This window comes from Molothrus aeneus, chromosome 10 (genome assembly GCF_037042795.1).
Source record: "Molothrus aeneus isolate 106 chromosome 10, BPBGC_Maene_1.0, whole genome shotgun sequence".
In the NCBI taxonomy this organism is placed as follows: Eukaryota; Metazoa; Chordata; class Aves; order Passeriformes; family Icteridae; genus Molothrus; species Molothrus aeneus.
Window position 1 is genome coordinate 15,382,871 of NC_089655.1, and position 17,271 is coordinate 15,400,141.

Genomic DNA, 17,271 nt, shown 5'->3' on the forward strand with positions numbered 1-17,271 from the left:
TATGGAGGGAGATCAGCCCCACACTTCTGATAGCACCACCTTAACCCCCACCACCTTTCAGGGAGTGTCCCAGGCCACATTCAGCCATGTGGCTCTCCCAGGAATGTCAATGACCACTGGCATCCCTTACCTTCTGCTGCAGGGCGGGCGGCTGCGGGGCCAGCACTGGGTCAGTGATGTAGGTCTTCTTCGTGCCTGGTGGCTGGTAGAGTGCAGGGGGAGCCTGGCCCATGGCATTACTCGCAGGATACGCCGGCTCGGCCTTCCAGGAGCTCTGCAGCACGTAGGGCGCCTCAGAGCCGTTCCTGCCGCCGTAGCCCCCGTAGTAGGTTTCCTGGTAGCGGCCCTGCGGGGGCGCGTACCCGTAGGCGGGCTCGGCAGGCCGGCCAGGCGGAGGGCCGTAGCCATAGCCGGGCCCCTGGGGCTGCGGCGCTCCGTACTGAGGGGCAGCGGGCTGGCGGGACGGCGCGGCGGCGTAGGCCTGGCCGGGCCCCAGGCTGCCGTAGTGGCCGGGCTGCGGGCTGGGCGGCTGGTAGTGCGGGCTGGGCTGCGCCGTCCTCACCTGCACGTTGAAGGCCGGGCGGCTCGGCGTGGAGGCCGTGGCGTAGGAGGCTGGCACCGGCTGCGGCTTCAGGGTGCCAACGGGAGTGACTGGGATGGGCGCTGGCTGCCCTGGGCCCTTGGCAGTGGACTTCTTGGTGGCAGTGAGGGGAGGCTGATTGGGGATGATCATCCGCTTGTGGCCAGTGACAGGAGTGGACACGGATGGGGTGGTGGCAGCAGAGCTGCTTGAGGTCCCAGAGCCCTGGAGAGCAAGGAGAGAGACACAGGGTCAGCAGGAGGGGCCAGCTGGGCACTGGGTCAAGCAGTGAGGGTGGAAATGGGGGTTTACAGAAATATCTGTGCAGCAACTCAAACTGCTTAGGAAAGCAATAATAACCTAGGGCCACACGTTGCAGAATGGTTATAGCAACCTTCCCCTGCTCTGACAGAACAGAGACAGCACCGCAGCAGCAGAGCAGAAGTGCCATGCATGGCATTTCATCTCTCCTTGGAGGCTTCTCCTCCGCCTCCAAGCAAACAAACAAATTAAAAAATTATACACACAAAAAAAAAGGGAGACTCGCCAGAGGATAATTAGGGAAACCCTCATGCATTCCTGTGAAAATGAGTCTGTTTTGAAAAAGTGAGAAAATGAGTTTATACTCTCTATGGAGACATGAAATTCCTTGGGTCCCTAGAGCACTTGTAAGGTTCTGCCCCAATACGGGAGCTCCTTTAATTGTGCAGGAGGCAGCAGATTGCAATAGCCTACAAGCAGGTCCCAGGCTGTAAGAATGAACTCCGATCAAAGCAAGTTACTGAGGTGTCCCTACCCTGGCTGTACTGGTTGAACACCTGGAGTGACCCCAGAAAAGTTAAATGCTACACATGCTTCATTAAAGGGCAGAAAGTGGGTCAGGATTTCCAAGAGCTTCAGAAGTCAGCTCCTACCATGGCAGCCATGTAACCTTGCACCAGTGCCCCAGGCACAGCAATGCTGGGGCAGCCAGGGAAGAGGATTACAGCAAATGCTGCCGCTTCCTGCAATTTGGCCACAGAATGAAGCTTTGTTGCAGTGACGCTGTCTAACAGGCATCATACATCCTTCAGTCTAGTGTACTTGTTTGTCTGGCTTACCTCACATTTAAATGTTCAAAAACGCCAATGTAAAAAGACATCTTGGTTAAAGAGCTAACAATGTGAGCGTTTCTGAAGAACACTGACCAACAGTCTTTATGTCTTTTCACTACATCAGAGAAGAGTAAACTTGAATTTCTAGAGTTTAGGATTAGGTAAAATTTCTTGCTTCTCTATTTTCCTTAATTCTAAAAGAGTACCTGAATTTTATGCCTTCTACACGGAAATGCATTAAAGTGAAGACATGCAGTTTGACAGCACTTAACACCATAGTTATATGAGGTTATATCTCATTCAAACTTCCTGTACCAGGCTTGATCTCATCCATCATCTGCTTGATAATCTCCAAGTTCACAGCAGCCCAAAGGCAGACCAGCCTACCCATGTTTATGTGCACTCTAAGGCATGTGACACCTTTAAATGACCAACCTTGTATTTGTCCCCAGGTGTTCCTGTTTATGCAGGCACCCTGACCTCCACCTACTGCTCCACCACCCTCTTGCTGGGGAGGGCACGGTGAGGATTCTTCAGGACATGCACAAGCTGCACTGGGGCCAGAGAAATCCTGTGCCTGGTCAGCAGGTGGCGGCAATTAATTGCTGCCAAACCACCCAGGGGCGGCTGGGGGAACTTCAGCCACCTTGAGCCTCCAAGGGTTCCAAACTCATCCTCTGTACAGGGTGGGAGAAACTCATCCTTTGTACAGGGTGGTTGTGTCCCCCAACATTTGGTAACCACCTCACACAAAGAAAATAAAAAGACAAGTGCAAGCCACTCAGTTTCTAGTGCACAGCCAACAAGTCTAACCAAGGGATAAAGAAGCTCCACCACCCAACTGGCAGCTCTTCCCTGATGATGTGCAAATACTTTTTTGCTGATGCACTGGTAAAGACCTTACTCCTGCAATCACACCTTCAGGGCAAACCTCCCACAAGGAAACACTATAAATCAGCAAAAAACCCCAGGCAAATAAGAGCATCAGTCTGTTCTGAGAGGTGTGAAAGGTGTGTATTCAGAAGTGGGGAATAATAAGGCAGCAAACTTCTGCTGGAGGAAAAACACCTCAATGTATTCACACCCTGACCTTGCTAACAGATCCATGACAAGGCAGCACATAGGCAGCCAGGAGATTTTCAAACTGAGAGCAAGGAAGAGCTGAAGCATGTCTTAGTTGAACTGCAAGGGCAGAGACAGGTTAAGGGTCTGTAGCCCTCCATTAATACTGCCTGATTCTTCTACTTCTGAAACACCTGAAGGGAAGCTGGCACTCCTCCATCCCTGCATCAGAAAACAACTGCACCAGCATTCATTGCTAGCAAGAAAACTTGATTTCTGTCAGAATTGTTCTCCCATGTCAGGTTGGCATTTATGCCTGGGAGTGCCAGAAACTTTCCCATTTTCTCACCTATTTCATTCTTGTAAATTATAGTAGTTTGTCCACTTACTGTAATGGGATGAAAGGTCCACAATGCAGCACTGTGTAATTACCACCAGAAAAGCATTTTTCTTTTCCATGTGAAGAGGTAGAAGGTAGATAATGTTATAAAGGAAATGGCCTGTCTAGGGGAGGGGGAAAGACCAACCCAAAACAACATAAGTGAGCCCTGTTCATCACATTCTGTATTTCTGAATGCAGACTCTGGAAGCAGGTCATGACAGATGCTACTAAAGCTCTTCTGATCTTATCTCAAGAACTGGGTGACTTCAATCATACATATAAACATCCACATAACACACATAAACATCTACATAATACTTCACTGATGCCAGTCTCCTGCCTGGACTGGAATACACCTTAAGAATGAATGATAAACCCTTCTTCCAAAAATCCCCCAAACCCTCACAATCTGTGGACCGGTACCAAGCAGCTCCTGTGTTTGACACTGTGTTTGACACTACAAAGAGGATGAGCTGCAAGTATCCCCTCCTGCACCAGAATCCAGAGAAGGAAGGTGACAATTTAGGGGAGCAGAGCCCGAAGTTTGCTATCAACTCCACAGCAAAGGCCCAAGCTAACAAGTACCGGCTGCATTGTGGCATCAAACCACAGGCTGCCTTGAGGAGGAGGAAGTTTGCATCAGTAGGAGTCCCCAGAGGCGCCCTGCATGACTCATTCTGAATTCCTCTGAGGGCACTGGGCAAGTGTGTGATGAAAGCTGGGGTTTATGGGGGGAGGTGTAAGCCTAGCTGATGTGGTGTAGTAGAGAAATGGGACAGGCTGCAGGGAATTTAACACTACTGGAGCATTGATGATTTATGAGAATGCAAGTTGGTTGTAGCCCTTGTGCAAGGGCACAGGTGAGGTATCACCATAAATCCTCTGCCCTTTTGCCTGAGAGAGAGAAGGGTGGCCACAGTCCAGCCGTGCACTCAGATATCACCCCAGGCTTAAACCTTAAGATTACTAATGGGTGAAGATAAAACTTTATAAATGAACAGTAACCAAGGACAAGATTCCTGCTCTGAGGACAGGAATATGTGGAAGGACGAGAAAAGGGTACTCAGATACCACTAGAAGAGAGATTTCAACAGCTGTCTGGAAAGCACTAGGAGGATAGGAAGGATGGATGAGGCTGTAGAGATGCCAGGTAGATGGAGTAATAAACAGAAGGCTGGAAGGGGCTATCTGTATCACTGGGTAAAGCCTAACAAAACAGATGATTGTCACAAATGTTTCACCCATGTGAATCCATAGAACTTCCACGAACACAACCAGGTAGATTCATCCAAAAGCACATCAAAGTGACTGCTCAGAAACATGAAAACAAGTAGAAACAGCAGAAAGAAAAAAGAGAAAGACAAAGACTGAATTCATAGGAGCACAAGCATCCCTTTCTCCAGCAGCCCCTGGACAGCTCATTTCAAAACCATACTGCATTTGCAAGTGATTATCGCAGCCAAACACACTCTCTGACATCCTCTGAGGGCTGTTTTCAGAGGAAGACAGGCTTTCCTCTGCTCGCCATGCCCTGATGAAACTGTCTGACACACTTCGCAAGTGCAAATTAAAACCACGCTACTTACCATCAACCCCTTCTTGCAAATTCATATTTGCAAAGAGAGTAAACTAGAAACCCCAGGTGTTGATAACAGAGCCGTTGAGAGAAACTAGAGTAGGAAGGAGTTAAATTCAGAACCTCATCTACCACAAGCATTATAATACAAAATCTTTTTTTTTTTTTAAATGGGAAAGCACAAGAGCCTTGTTTAAACACAGATGGAAGTACCTAAATGTACTGCCTCTTCTACAAATGAATTATCCAGCAGTTCAAGTAAAGGTGAACCAATACTGACAAAATCAAGTAAAACTCAACCAAATGTGGGAGGAAAAAAACCCCAAAACACTTCTAAAAAAGTTTACCATGTATAACCATGAGGGGAATAGTTTTGCTTGGCAAATCCTGCCTTGTCTTTTTAAATGCAGAGGAGGTTTATAAACATTTTTAGGAGTTTCTTGTACCAACCATCATAGGGAAAGTTTATGGCCATGTGATAAAGCCACACTGTCCAAGGCTGTCAGAGCTGGGTGTCTGGATTCAAAGCTACCCTGGTGGGGAAACCCAAAATCCTGAGTAGCTTTGATTCTTCATCCTGTAGAAATTATTGACATAGATCGTAAATTAAATTCAATGTACATCTACACTAAAAAGTCATTGCATAGGTATGAGGGATGGAACCTGTTGTTCTACAGAAATTAACCTGCAATTCTTTACCATTTGTCAGGGTTAAATCTTAAAAAGAGTACAGAATAATCACAGTCTACAGCATGAGCATGATTCTCTATGATCAGCTGGAATCCATTTGAAAAGGACTTCATTCTTTTACTTTGCACATTTGTAGAATTATTTTTATAGAACCCCTTCAGTTACTCAAGTTTCAGAGACTGAATCAAAAATGCCAATACAAAGTTTATCACATTCTATTCAATTCTCCAGACATTTTTTCATAAAGGTACAGTTGAATAGCTTTAGCCCTTTAGCTGTCAAATTATTACACACAAAGATACATTACTCCAGCTCAGTGATTTTCAACCTTTATGCTCGGGAGTCCCCAAATGTTTTTCAGAAGAGACAAGCTCCTTTATGGAGAAAGTTAATCTATTGACAATAAACATGGGTTTTTCAGTTACCTTTCATTGAATTCTTCTTAGTTACCTTAGGAGTGATCCATGGACCCCCAGGGTTTGCAGAGCAGAGGTTCAGAACCACAGCTCTAGCTGGAGCTGCCTTTTTTGGGCTTTTCAGTCACTAATTACTCCAGGATAGGAATGAAACAACTCTTCTTCCTCGAAAGGCAGAAACCTGGCAACTACCGGTGGGTTGAACCCAAGATGCGGCATTCTCAGGGGGCTGCCAGTTCAACGGGCCACTGCAGCATCTCTCCTCCTCACTCAGCCCCTCTTCCTGCATGGTCCACTGACACAAGCTTGGCTGAAACACAGGACCAGCTCAGACCACCTGAAATCCTTTAAGTAGCACTCAAAGGTGGTGGAAGTTGGAGGCCTGGGTGGGAAGGGCAGCAAATGGTAAAAAAATCAACTTGGCTTTTCCTATCACCAATGATGGGCATTCACCTTGGCTAGCTGGAGGTGCTTAAAGCACTCTCTCTCTCTGAAATGTACCTCCACAGGGTCATTTATTCCATTCTAATATTGAAGCCTAAAACAGGGGAGATGAATCAGCCACTGGGGGAATCTACTTCTCTCCGCTGACTGTATAAGAAGCATAAAAACAGACAAGTCACTGAATATTTAGACAGCATAAGTTAGTGGAGACAAATTCCACAATAAACAGGTAATTTTGATGTGACTGTAAGAAGCAGAGATCCCTTTTCCCTGCATTAAGTGCCCTGCCACTCAAGCTCAGCTACAGCAGCACACCAAAGGGATTTCTGAGTGCCAGCAGCTCAGACAATCTGCCAGGATCCTGCTGCACCCTGTAGCCAAGGCATGACCAAGAGATTGTGTTGCAAGTTTATTTCTAGTGTAGGAAGGGGGCTGACATGAATGGGACACCCTTCCCCACCTCTTCTTCCACATCTGTGCTGAACAGTTGCTCCTGCTGGAACTGGAGCTGCTGCTTTTCCAGGAGTAGAATCTGGGATGAGCCTCCCTTCTGCCTGAGGTAGCAAACCTCAGCTCCCCTTCGGTATGGGAAAGATAACTCCTGAGAAAAATAAAATACTCTGCTTTGAAACCTTGGTCTTTAGGTACCTGAAAATGTGAACAGGGATTTTAGGGGGTTTCCTGATGTGCAGACACCTCTACCTCCTGCTGACTTCAAATTCTGTATTTGAACAAGCAGCTTAACCAGTGATAATGTATGGCCAAGTTCCCCTGAACCTGTCTGAACCTTTTTCTGTCTGAAATAACATCTGGGTGAAAATGAGAAATCTGGCCTCCCATTTGGGACTTGCAGATGCTCTCCTGGTAGAGCTCCAGCTGGGTTGCTTCAGGTCCAAGATCCTGAGTGGATGGACTGCTCCCATTTAGCATACCTGATGCATTTTCAATATATAGCATTCCCTGGCCTTCTTTATAAGGTCCAGACAGTCCAAGCACACTGAGGACACATCTTTACAACTCTGCACTGCTGCTATGCCGTGCACACAGCTCAGTTGCTAACACAGATTTCTTTTAAGTGTCAAAATGTCCTTAGAACCCAATCCAAAGTTTTGAAGTCTGGTCCAAACCTTAAACCCCTCAGCCAAAACACGTTTATAATCAGATGAAGTTTTTTCTTTACACTTTCATCATTCTTTCATTTCTAGTTTACAGCTGACAAGCAAGTGTCACGGATGTATGGACTGTGCATGGATCAGCAGCTACACTCAGACTTTGCAGATGTGAGATTCAATTTGCTGGCTTGATCACCAGAAGCTATCAAGGTATTCAAACAGACTGCTCCCAGGCATTACAGCAAAAGAAAAGGAGAAATCTAATGAAGTGTTCATCTCTGGTTCTCAAATGAAGAGAATACCTTGTGAATGCCATAAAGTGTTACAAGAACACAACTACTGCTGATCTGTTTTTCAGCTGCTACGACAGGTGGAAAAGGAGTCAACATACTTGTTAATGTTTCTGTCCATAGCCTCTTTTGTACTCCTTGTGATGGCCCAGCCTGAAACCATGGGAGATGGTGCACAGAAGAAAAGGTGCTAAGAGCTGACCTCCAATATTTTATCATGGAAAACAGCCTTCCTAACTGACACGTGCAGTTACAGACACACACCTTGGTTCAGCTTTCAGTGCGGGTGTCAAGTGTTTTAGGCAATCTGGGTTTCCACTTTGCAACACTCCATTAATTCCAAAGAGTCTGAACACATCTGAAAAATTTGGTCTCCAAAACACAACAGTGTTATGCCAGGGAAGAATTTCCTTCTCAGTTTCATATTTACTTTTTTGTTTACCTAATACTATCGCTACGATGACTACTCTGAGCTTTTTATTTGCTTTTCCTTTTCTGATGACTGATCATCTGGTATTTATGAGAAGGACTCTCTGAGACGCTAGTTTTAAAAGATGTGCAAACAATTGACCTAAATACTTTTAATGCTGGTGGACAGTCAAGGTCCATAATTCTAGCTTAATTCATTGAAAGGGTTAGTTATTATTTAAACTCTTCTACTTAAGCAACTCAACTTGACGACTTCAAATGAAGTAGTAACTTTATCTACACGAATACCAGATATCAGCATGAGACATAACTGTCAAAAAGATACAGAAGATGCCAGTCAAGAGAAGTAAAACATTTTCTGAATTAATCTTGGGATATTTCTGTAATTTCCCACTCTTATCACTAAAATGACATTATTTGCACCCATCTGGACCTGAGGACCATGCAATGGCAGCCCCCTGCACAGATTTAATCAGTGGCACATGGACTCAGCAGTAAATTACATAAAGAGCTGTAAAAAGGCACCACATCTCTTTGGTCATACCAAAAGGCAGAACTACTGAGGACAATCCCAGAAGCAAAGACCACAAAAAAACCAGCACCGCACCATGTGAAGACCAGTCACCACATGCATCGAGCATTGAAACAGCTCCTTGAGGAACACCTCCTCTAAGTCTTAGCAATGCAGGAATGTCCAAAACATTTCCCTTCACCAAACTGGGCCCTTCTAATGGGCTGAACAAATTCCCTTGCTTAATTCAGGCAAATATTGCTAACCCTGACAATGGGGAAGCCCCCACCCCTCTATAAATAAGAACTTTGGGTAAGCAAAGTATTTTTATGACTTTTGCTATTACTAAGCTAGTAAAACTTGAAGTATCATAATTACAGCACCCACAGACTTTTTTCCCTTCCTTTTATAACTTGCTATTCGTAATGGAAAAGAAGTTCCTGTGCATGACAAATATGGGCAGGTTTGAGGGTTATGGCACTATCCATGGATGTGCATCATGATTACAAAAAGTGGATTAAGAACATATAATGGAAGATGCATGAGTGAGGGAAGAGGTCTGCACCTGGGAGTGACATGACAAAACTCCACACACATGAAGTCTTCTGGAGAAGTCTTCTGGAGAAGTCTTCTACAATTTATATAGAAAAGTTATCATTTTCTATTGTATGTTGAATAACAGACACAAAGAAGAGTGCAAAATCGCAATAAAAACTTCTCATTTCCTACTAAATTGCAAAGGAGTTTTAGAGTGTTTATAGTGTACAAGCTTTCTTCCTTTATTAATTCTAGAGAACACTAAAAAAGTGTGCATATGCACACATAAAATAATAGGAAATACATATGCACCCAGACACTACTTGGTTTACTTTGTGTTACTTATTTGTTTACGATTCTATTTATTTGATGCATTGCATTTATAACGTATTTATCTTTTCGAATTCCAAAACTCTATTAAACCAGATTTAAAACATTTTCCTACCAGAGGGCATAAACATTTTCGAATGTTAGTATTGTCTCTATTTCCTGTGAAAACCATGTGTTTTCATTCTTCTTTTCCCCACATTTTAAAGCCTGTGCAAATAGCAGTGCAGAAGAGCAGAAGCATCAGTGAACAATTCTGTGTTCATACGACATCTGCTTTCTTATGGTTCACTTGAGGTCCAGAACGCACTGTCATCTGCCAGTATTTTTAGTGAGCTACAAAATGGTTCAAGTTAATAAGTTGAGAGGTTATAGCATGAGGAAAAAAAAACTGTATAGCCACACCAAAAAAATAAGTCTAACAAAAAAAAAAAAAAAAAACCACAAAAAACCAAACCAAAAAACAAAACCAAAAAAACCCCATAAAAGACAGTCATATGTGACAGAGAGGTTATTTTCCTATTAGATTTAGTGTACACCTTTCCAAAAGGCTGATGAGCTCCAACAACAGGTCAAATTTAACAGTTTTCCCAGATGGCTCCTTCTGGGAAGTGGAGTGGAACATTCCCTCATTTATCCGTCTGCCTGGGTTATCACCACTGCCCGAAATACCTTAATCTTTCCACAGTATCACAGACTCCAAGCACGATGTTGAGGAATCTGATTGGAAAGGTTTTCTTCCACCTGCTGTAGCTTTTAAAATTAGTCTCCAGGTATATAAATACATACACCAAGATACACAGAAACCCCCTGCAGCACTTCTAGTCAAAACACCAGGGCAGTACTATAACCAATCAGAAAGAGTGAGCATTAATTTATAGCACAAGCAAAAAAGCCATCTGTACCACAGAAATACTTGGGTATGAAACAATACAGAAAGTTAAGATTATTTTTAAATTCAAGTGTTAACTCAGTGTAATCACTGTTTCTGCACTATTTTCCTCTTCTCATAGAACATATAATTACATTAAATGTATGGTAAATAAAATGTTTACCCAAATAACACACTGATAAAAATTTAGAACAGTTTCACTGTAAAAAGCCTGTGTAAAGGAATGTCAAATCCATTGCCTCACCAGGCTTTGTTGTGTTGCAAATGGCATTATAAATTAATCCAGTTTTCCTAAATATGCCTTGAGGAAACAAAACCACAAATAGCCATTGTAAGCTTTAATATAAAAAACCCACCAAAAAAATTATGAAACAACAAACAAAACCCTTCTCTTCATTCTTAACCAGAATGCAAGAGATGTGTTTTCAATGACTGATACTGCTGACTAGGTTATATAGAGCTAAGTACTATATTCTAGTTTAATACCAGGTTTTCTCCTTTGCCATGCTCCACTCTGTTCAGTGAGTTTTAGGAAGGAAAAAAAAGGTTCCTAAACTTCATCACTAATGACCTAATGAGCCAAATTAAGTTATGTTTTGTAATTTTTCCCACTTACACTGCTTTTGGACCCAAATAACATCCCAAAACATTTGCTCCATGGCTTGCTGACTAGCTTATCACAGTCACAGCTTACAAGTAAAATAATCTTCCATACTCCTGAGTGCCTGAATTACATTTTTTAAAAGTGCTTTATATCAAGCCAGGTTCTGATCTTGGGGACAGTGGTGCCAGCTCAAGTGCGTCTATTTATTCCAGCAGATTTACTCCAAACATGCTGGCTGCTGCAGATCTGAATTTGGCCTTCTACTACCTCTGCATTCACCATGTTTGCCTCCCCATGGGGAACACAGTGGAGGTTTCTATGCAAACAATAATGAATCCTACCGATCTGACCTTCTCCAGGTACTAATCATCCAGCTTTGCCAAAACTCAACACGCTGGAGATCTTGGCAATTCATCCTGCTGCAGCCTGAACGAAAGCAAATGAAACTTCTAACCGAGATTAAATACAACCTGCATTGGACTAAGCCTCAGCACTCCAAGGACTCAGCTCAGCCTGTCCCAGCGGCAGCACTTCCAGCTGTGCACCCTGACCTGTGCACCCAGCCATGGACCCTTCTGCATGAGAAATTGAACCCAAGCGTGCTAATTCCAAACAAACAGACGTATCCTCCCTCTCTCCTCACTTCTTTCCTTGTGGTGGATGTATATATAAATGCACACTGATGGCTACTGTGACTTGCAGTCTAACTGATTTTGACTTTGTTAACTCCAGAATTTGAAACAGTGACTTTCTAGCTCTGGGGCAGGAGTACTAAATGCTAAAAACCTTTGGGACTGGGAATTATTAGTTTTAAATCTGAGATCTTGGCTTCAACAATGTTTTTAACAAGGGCTCAAAGCTCTCCAAAAGTCAGCAGTGGATGCCCAAAAACTGCAACAAATTTTGGATCCAAAATGGAGTTTTGTGGCTTTAATTCTCTTTTGTCACAGGTCAAATTAGGCTCCAGACTTGAACTTGAGGGGAGTGAGGAGAATTCAGGTCTAGGTCTGAATTTTCCATGGGATTAAATCATATTTATTTTCTAGTTTGTAATGAAACCCTTTTCTCTTTTTTCTCTCTTTTGCAGTTTATGATGTATTTGTATTTTAAGAAAAAAATTATGCACAGAAAAACATCCTGGCATCACAAGTCATCAATAAATCTTTTTTCCATAACAACCCACAAAAATTCACTGCAGGACCCAATTGTTGAAATACAAAGCAGTGACATTCTATAAGCTTTCAGAAGTATCATTCTAACCCTTGTGGACTCGATGAATTCTATAAATGAGTCACTGGCCTCTCAATGGAATTGTCAAAACTTAGGTTAAGCCAGGTTAATTCCCTTCCCCCTTTAATTTAGAAGTCCAGCTGCAGCACGTGGCTTTCCAGTGAAAAGGTCTAAATGCAGAACCCATTCACCCTGAACAGGAAATCTCACAGGGCCCAAAGCTAATTTTTTTCCTAAAAGCTAGAGATAAGCCACACTTACGGGAAAAATGTAATTTCTAATGCCTCATGGGCCATGTGATGTAAAAATCAATATTCCTCTTACATGGCACAAATAATTTTCTGCTGAAGGTTAAAGGATCATGGTTGAAGCTACTATGGTTGGGGAGGGAGGAAGGGCAGCTGTGAGGAATGGGGGATGAGGAGAGCAGAGACTTTAACTGGAGCAGGGATAAGGGAGATGCTGAAAAGAACACTTCTAACCAAGGCAAGTGAGCAGATGTGGCATTGATCATAAGGTCATAGAAGTGTTTGGGTTGGACAGGAACTGAGCATCCATCCAGTTCCAAACCCTGCCATGGGCAGGGTATCTTCCATCACACCAGGTTGCTCAAACCCCATTCAGCCTGGGCTCGTATATTTGAGGGATGAGGCAGCCTCACCTTCTCTGGGCAACCTGTGCCAGTGCCTCACCGCACTCAGGGAAGAATTTCTTCCTTATATTTCATCTAAACCTGCTCTCTTTCAGTTTAAAGCCATTTCCCCTTGTCCTGTCCCTACATGCCCTTGTCAAAGTCCATTTGGGGTGGGCTGGGGGTTTCAGCTAGGAGGGACAAGGAGGGACATCCTTCTGCCCCACAGGCTGTCCTCTGGCATCATGATGAGCGCTCCTCTCTCTGCCTGTGACAGCTCCAGCTTCCAGCACAGCACCCTGCTTTACTGCCTTGCCTCCACCACAGTGTCAGCTCCTCTGGAACCCCCAAAAGAGAGACTTTGCTGGGCATATCATACTCTTCATAATGGGATAAACTACGCTGAAAGTAGAGCAAGTTTTCATACTCCCACCCCTACTGTGCCAGAAGATCACTTGAAAACATCACTGCCTACTTCGTTAGGGACAAAACCACTCAACTTCCAGGCTAGAATACTTCATGTCCAGTGTGTCCTCAGGAATGGGTACAACGAACAAGAATCACAGCTACTCATGCCATTGACATTGAAGGTCTACACAAATTTGGTCGCCACTGGTGAACTCTCTTTAGTCTTCCAACAGCCCTACAGATCTCATCACTGAGAACATGTCCTAAGGAGGAAAGGATTTGTCTCAGCAGTAATTAATTCATTTTTTACATAATAATAGAAAAACCCAATAGCAATTAGAAAAAAAATATGGTAAAAGGAAAACTACAAAAAAAGGATAGAGGAAAAGAAAATAGTTTATACTACTACTACTACTACTGCTGCAGAGAAATATTTAACTGAGGGCTCTGGACTTCATTTTAAAAAAATGCAGTTTTCAAGTGTGCAGAAAAAGTTTAAACCATAACAACTAAAGAGCCTGATGGAAAACTAAAAAGAAACTGAAATAAGTTTTCTTTAAAGGGAAAACAAAAATTATTTTAGACGGATCCTATGATATTTTTAACAGCTGGAATTGATAATACTGAACTTGGCCATAATTCTACTATATTTAGCTTTGATACAAAGTCCACATGACTTTTCCATGAAACAGAAGAATAGATATATAGGCTGATAGACAGATGGATAGATACATAAAAAGAAAAGGGAAAAATATAATTAGGAAAGGGAACATTTTCTTGTCTGTTCTTTCAGTATGGTTTTTTTTTTTTAATTTCAATTTCTACCTTATTATTTCCTATAAGTAGAAACAGATTTTTCTCTCTTTCAAAAAATTCTTAAACAGAAAACCTCCTTTGACAGCTTCAACAGCAGATTAATCACTTTTGTAACCCACAAAAAAAAGTTTTCTGGAAAGCATAACTGTCTGTAAATGTAAATGACAGTATTACTCTCTCTGATGCTAAGACGCCTACACGTTCTCTCACTTCCATGACTCAGCACCAGATAAAAGCTTGTAAGATAATAAGCAGCAAACCTTCTTTTGGAAGAATAAAAATAGTTAAAAAAACCTCCAATTCTTGCTACCCCCCGTAAAAAAATAAATCCTTATGGTGTTAAAGCAAATTCTTCCAACAGATTGCTCTCCCACTGAAATAAGATACAAATATCCCAAGGACTTCAGAAAATAGAGGGACCAGGCTCAAGCAACATCAAAATCCAAACACATGCAAACATGAGAGGCTTTTCTTTTTCTCCAAATGAGCAAGAATGGGTTTGTTTCAACAAACAGGAATTTTATTACTGTTCATCTCCTGCTTTGCTCTAATTTGGTAGACAAATGAGTTGAAATTTTGCTCACCTATAATGAAAATTTCCAGGCATTCTTAAGGCAATGCACTCATGCCAAAAATCACAGAAACCCGTGGGGAAGGGAGGGGAATTTCAGTGGGACTTCCCCTCCTGCCCTGTGGTCCTTGTCTGACTTGAGCTTGTTAGAGCCCAAGTAACTTCTCCTTCAGCCAACCAAATCAGGGGCAGACCCTTGAGACCAAAATATTCTTATTTTGGATAAATCTTTGGGAAAAGAAAAAGTTGAAAAAGAGGGGCTCAGACCTCTAGAACTAGGTTCTTGTGATGTCCCTGAAATGAACAGGAATGGTTTTGATGCCAAAATATTGCCAGTGAGCTTGTGAATGCTGCTGTAACAGAGACAGCCATCTCCTCTCCATGTACTCTGTCAGCCCCAGCACACAGGTTAATTAACCAAAGGGAGGCAATCAAAAAAGGGCTGATTCTTTACTTACTGAGCAGAGATGCTGCTGGGTGACTTCCCAAGCCTCAGCAGTCTGGAGTTCCTCTCGGTGAGTGCTGGACATTTCCTCTGAGAGCTTCCACCACCTCATGTGCTGGGTGGGTGCCCATGAGTCTGTACCCCTCAGACCAGCTCATTCTACCAGGAGTGGAGGTTATCCAGAAAATAAATCAGGAAAATGCTGTCCATGCCTGTAACTTCTCGAGGAAGCAGAGTCCAGCTAAGGAGCACCCACAGCACCTCTTGAACATGCTGCTACTGCTGACTTACACATTTTTTACACTGAAAATAGTAAGCTAAAGGAATTAACCACAGAAGTTTAAATTTAAAAGGAAGCCCCAGGGCAAGGCATCCCAGGCCATGGGTGCAGGACTTCTTGACAGCAGGATGCTTTGAACTGAGCCAGAGGTAGAACAAACTCTTTGAAATACCTTCATTAATAGAGTGCACCTGCTCTGGCAGGAGGCTGGGGAGCAGAGCCGAGCTCTCAGCATGGTGCTGGCAGAGCACACGTGTCCCACACAGTCCAAGGAATGAGCAGGAACATCCCGAGCTCAGCTGCTCCCTGTCACTGCATGGGAGCATGGAGCAAATGCAGCAGTGTCAGGATGCTCCAGCTCAGCTGGCTGCCAGGAGGGTGAAGCATTGCCACTGACAAATTCAGTGCCCCTCATCTTTGTAGAGCTTCAGATTCTGGGCAGGGTCCTTCAAGCACCAAATACTTCTCAAAGAGAGCAAGCAGAGCTGGGAAAGGCATGGCAGAGGGCTCCCATGTACCAAACCACCTTTATCCCAGTGTTACCAAGGAAAAGCCCTGTGAGTGCTAGGTAAGAATTCGCAGGCCCAGAAAATGACAGCATGGGCATATTCACATTTGTGTCTCAAAACCATGCTTGTTATTTCACCAATAACAGATTTCCATGTCCAAATCCGACTGAAAGCAGGTGTAGTCCACTGGTTTCTGTGCAACCACATCTGCTCATACTCAGGGCAAACGCCAAACTATTTATTGCTACTTAAAATTTATTGCATTTTTAGTCCTCCATCCCAAAACTGCTTTTGTTCAAAAAATTCCTTTTAAATCCTTCTATGCCAACTGGATAAATCAAATCTGACAATTAAAATGGCAAATTGTTCAGAACCTCAGAGTTTCCACCTGAGGATCTCCAAGTACTTACAGAACTTAAACACGCTTAATCACTCCCATGCTTCTTGCAGAAAAGAAAAAAAGAAAAAGCATCCTTTTAAATTCTCTTTTTACAGATGAAAAACTCAAGTCCTGGGAGCCCCAAACAGCCTGCTAGGAAGCTGCTTGCCCAAAGACTCCTTATCCACTGAATCAGAGGCAGGGTTCAGAAGGGAAACCAGGAGTTTCAGCAACTCTCAGTCCTCTTGTTCTTGCCACTTCATCAAACAACAGGGACATCGATGTGATCATGCAGTTGTCAGTGTTTTCCCTCAAGGGGCTGGACAGAAGATGCTGAAAGCATTTGATCCACATGTGAGCACTGAACGGTATTGTTCGACACTGAGAATTCAGACATAAATAACTGGCTTGTTTGGAGTGAGTAAAAGGATGCCTGTGTTTGCAGGAATCTCACAAGAGGGAGTAAAGAACCAGGGTGTTCCTTTTCTTTTATTATTACCTTCTTTATTTCTTTTGTAGCAGTGTCTGGAAATAACCCATCAGCCAGAGGAGCTGCTCCCGCTGCTGCTGTGGCAGATGGCAAGCAGGGCTGGAGAGCAGGGCTCTGCCTCGGCAGGGCTGTGTGGGGAATTCTGCAGCGGGAAGAAACAAGGCGAAATGTGCAGGCTGCTGTCTGCATTCAGATCAAGCACTGTCTGTTGCTAGCAGCACAAGTTGTTCTGAAAACAAGAGTCAATCATCTGTAGCCTTATTTCTGTACATTTCCTGCAGGGGTCTCATGAAATAAATGAGAATAAATGTAAGGCCGAGAGTTCCTATTAGAAGCAACCTCATCAGCATCACCCAGCCAAGCATTTACGTCATCAGCATGCTAATTTAATCAGACCTGAGCAGTGATGCTATAAATGGATTACCATCCCAGCTAGTGTGGTTACCGAGGTAACTCAGCCCTTTGTGCCACAGATACAATCGGCTTAATGATAATAAAAACCTCAGCACAAATGAAACAGAAGGAAAAGCCTGACAGGGCTGACGCATACACGACCCTCTCTCTCC

The 17,271-nt window shown here is 43.5% G+C and overlaps 1 protein-coding gene across 3 annotated transcripts in view; it reads right to left on the reverse strand.

Annotated features, from left to right (window-relative positions):
* LPP (LIM domain containing preferred translocation partner in lipoma) overlaps positions 1–17,271 on the reverse strand; it is a 318,878-nt gene that overhangs the window by 114,575 nt on the left and 187,032 nt on the right. For all 3 annotated transcript variants that reach the window (XM_066556527.1, XM_066556528.1, XM_066556526.1), the window contains exon 8: positions 131–805. In XM_066556527.1, coding sequence (XP_066412624.1) covers positions 131–805 — 675 coding nt within the window. The remainder of the gene's footprint in view (positions 1–130; positions 806–17,271) is intronic.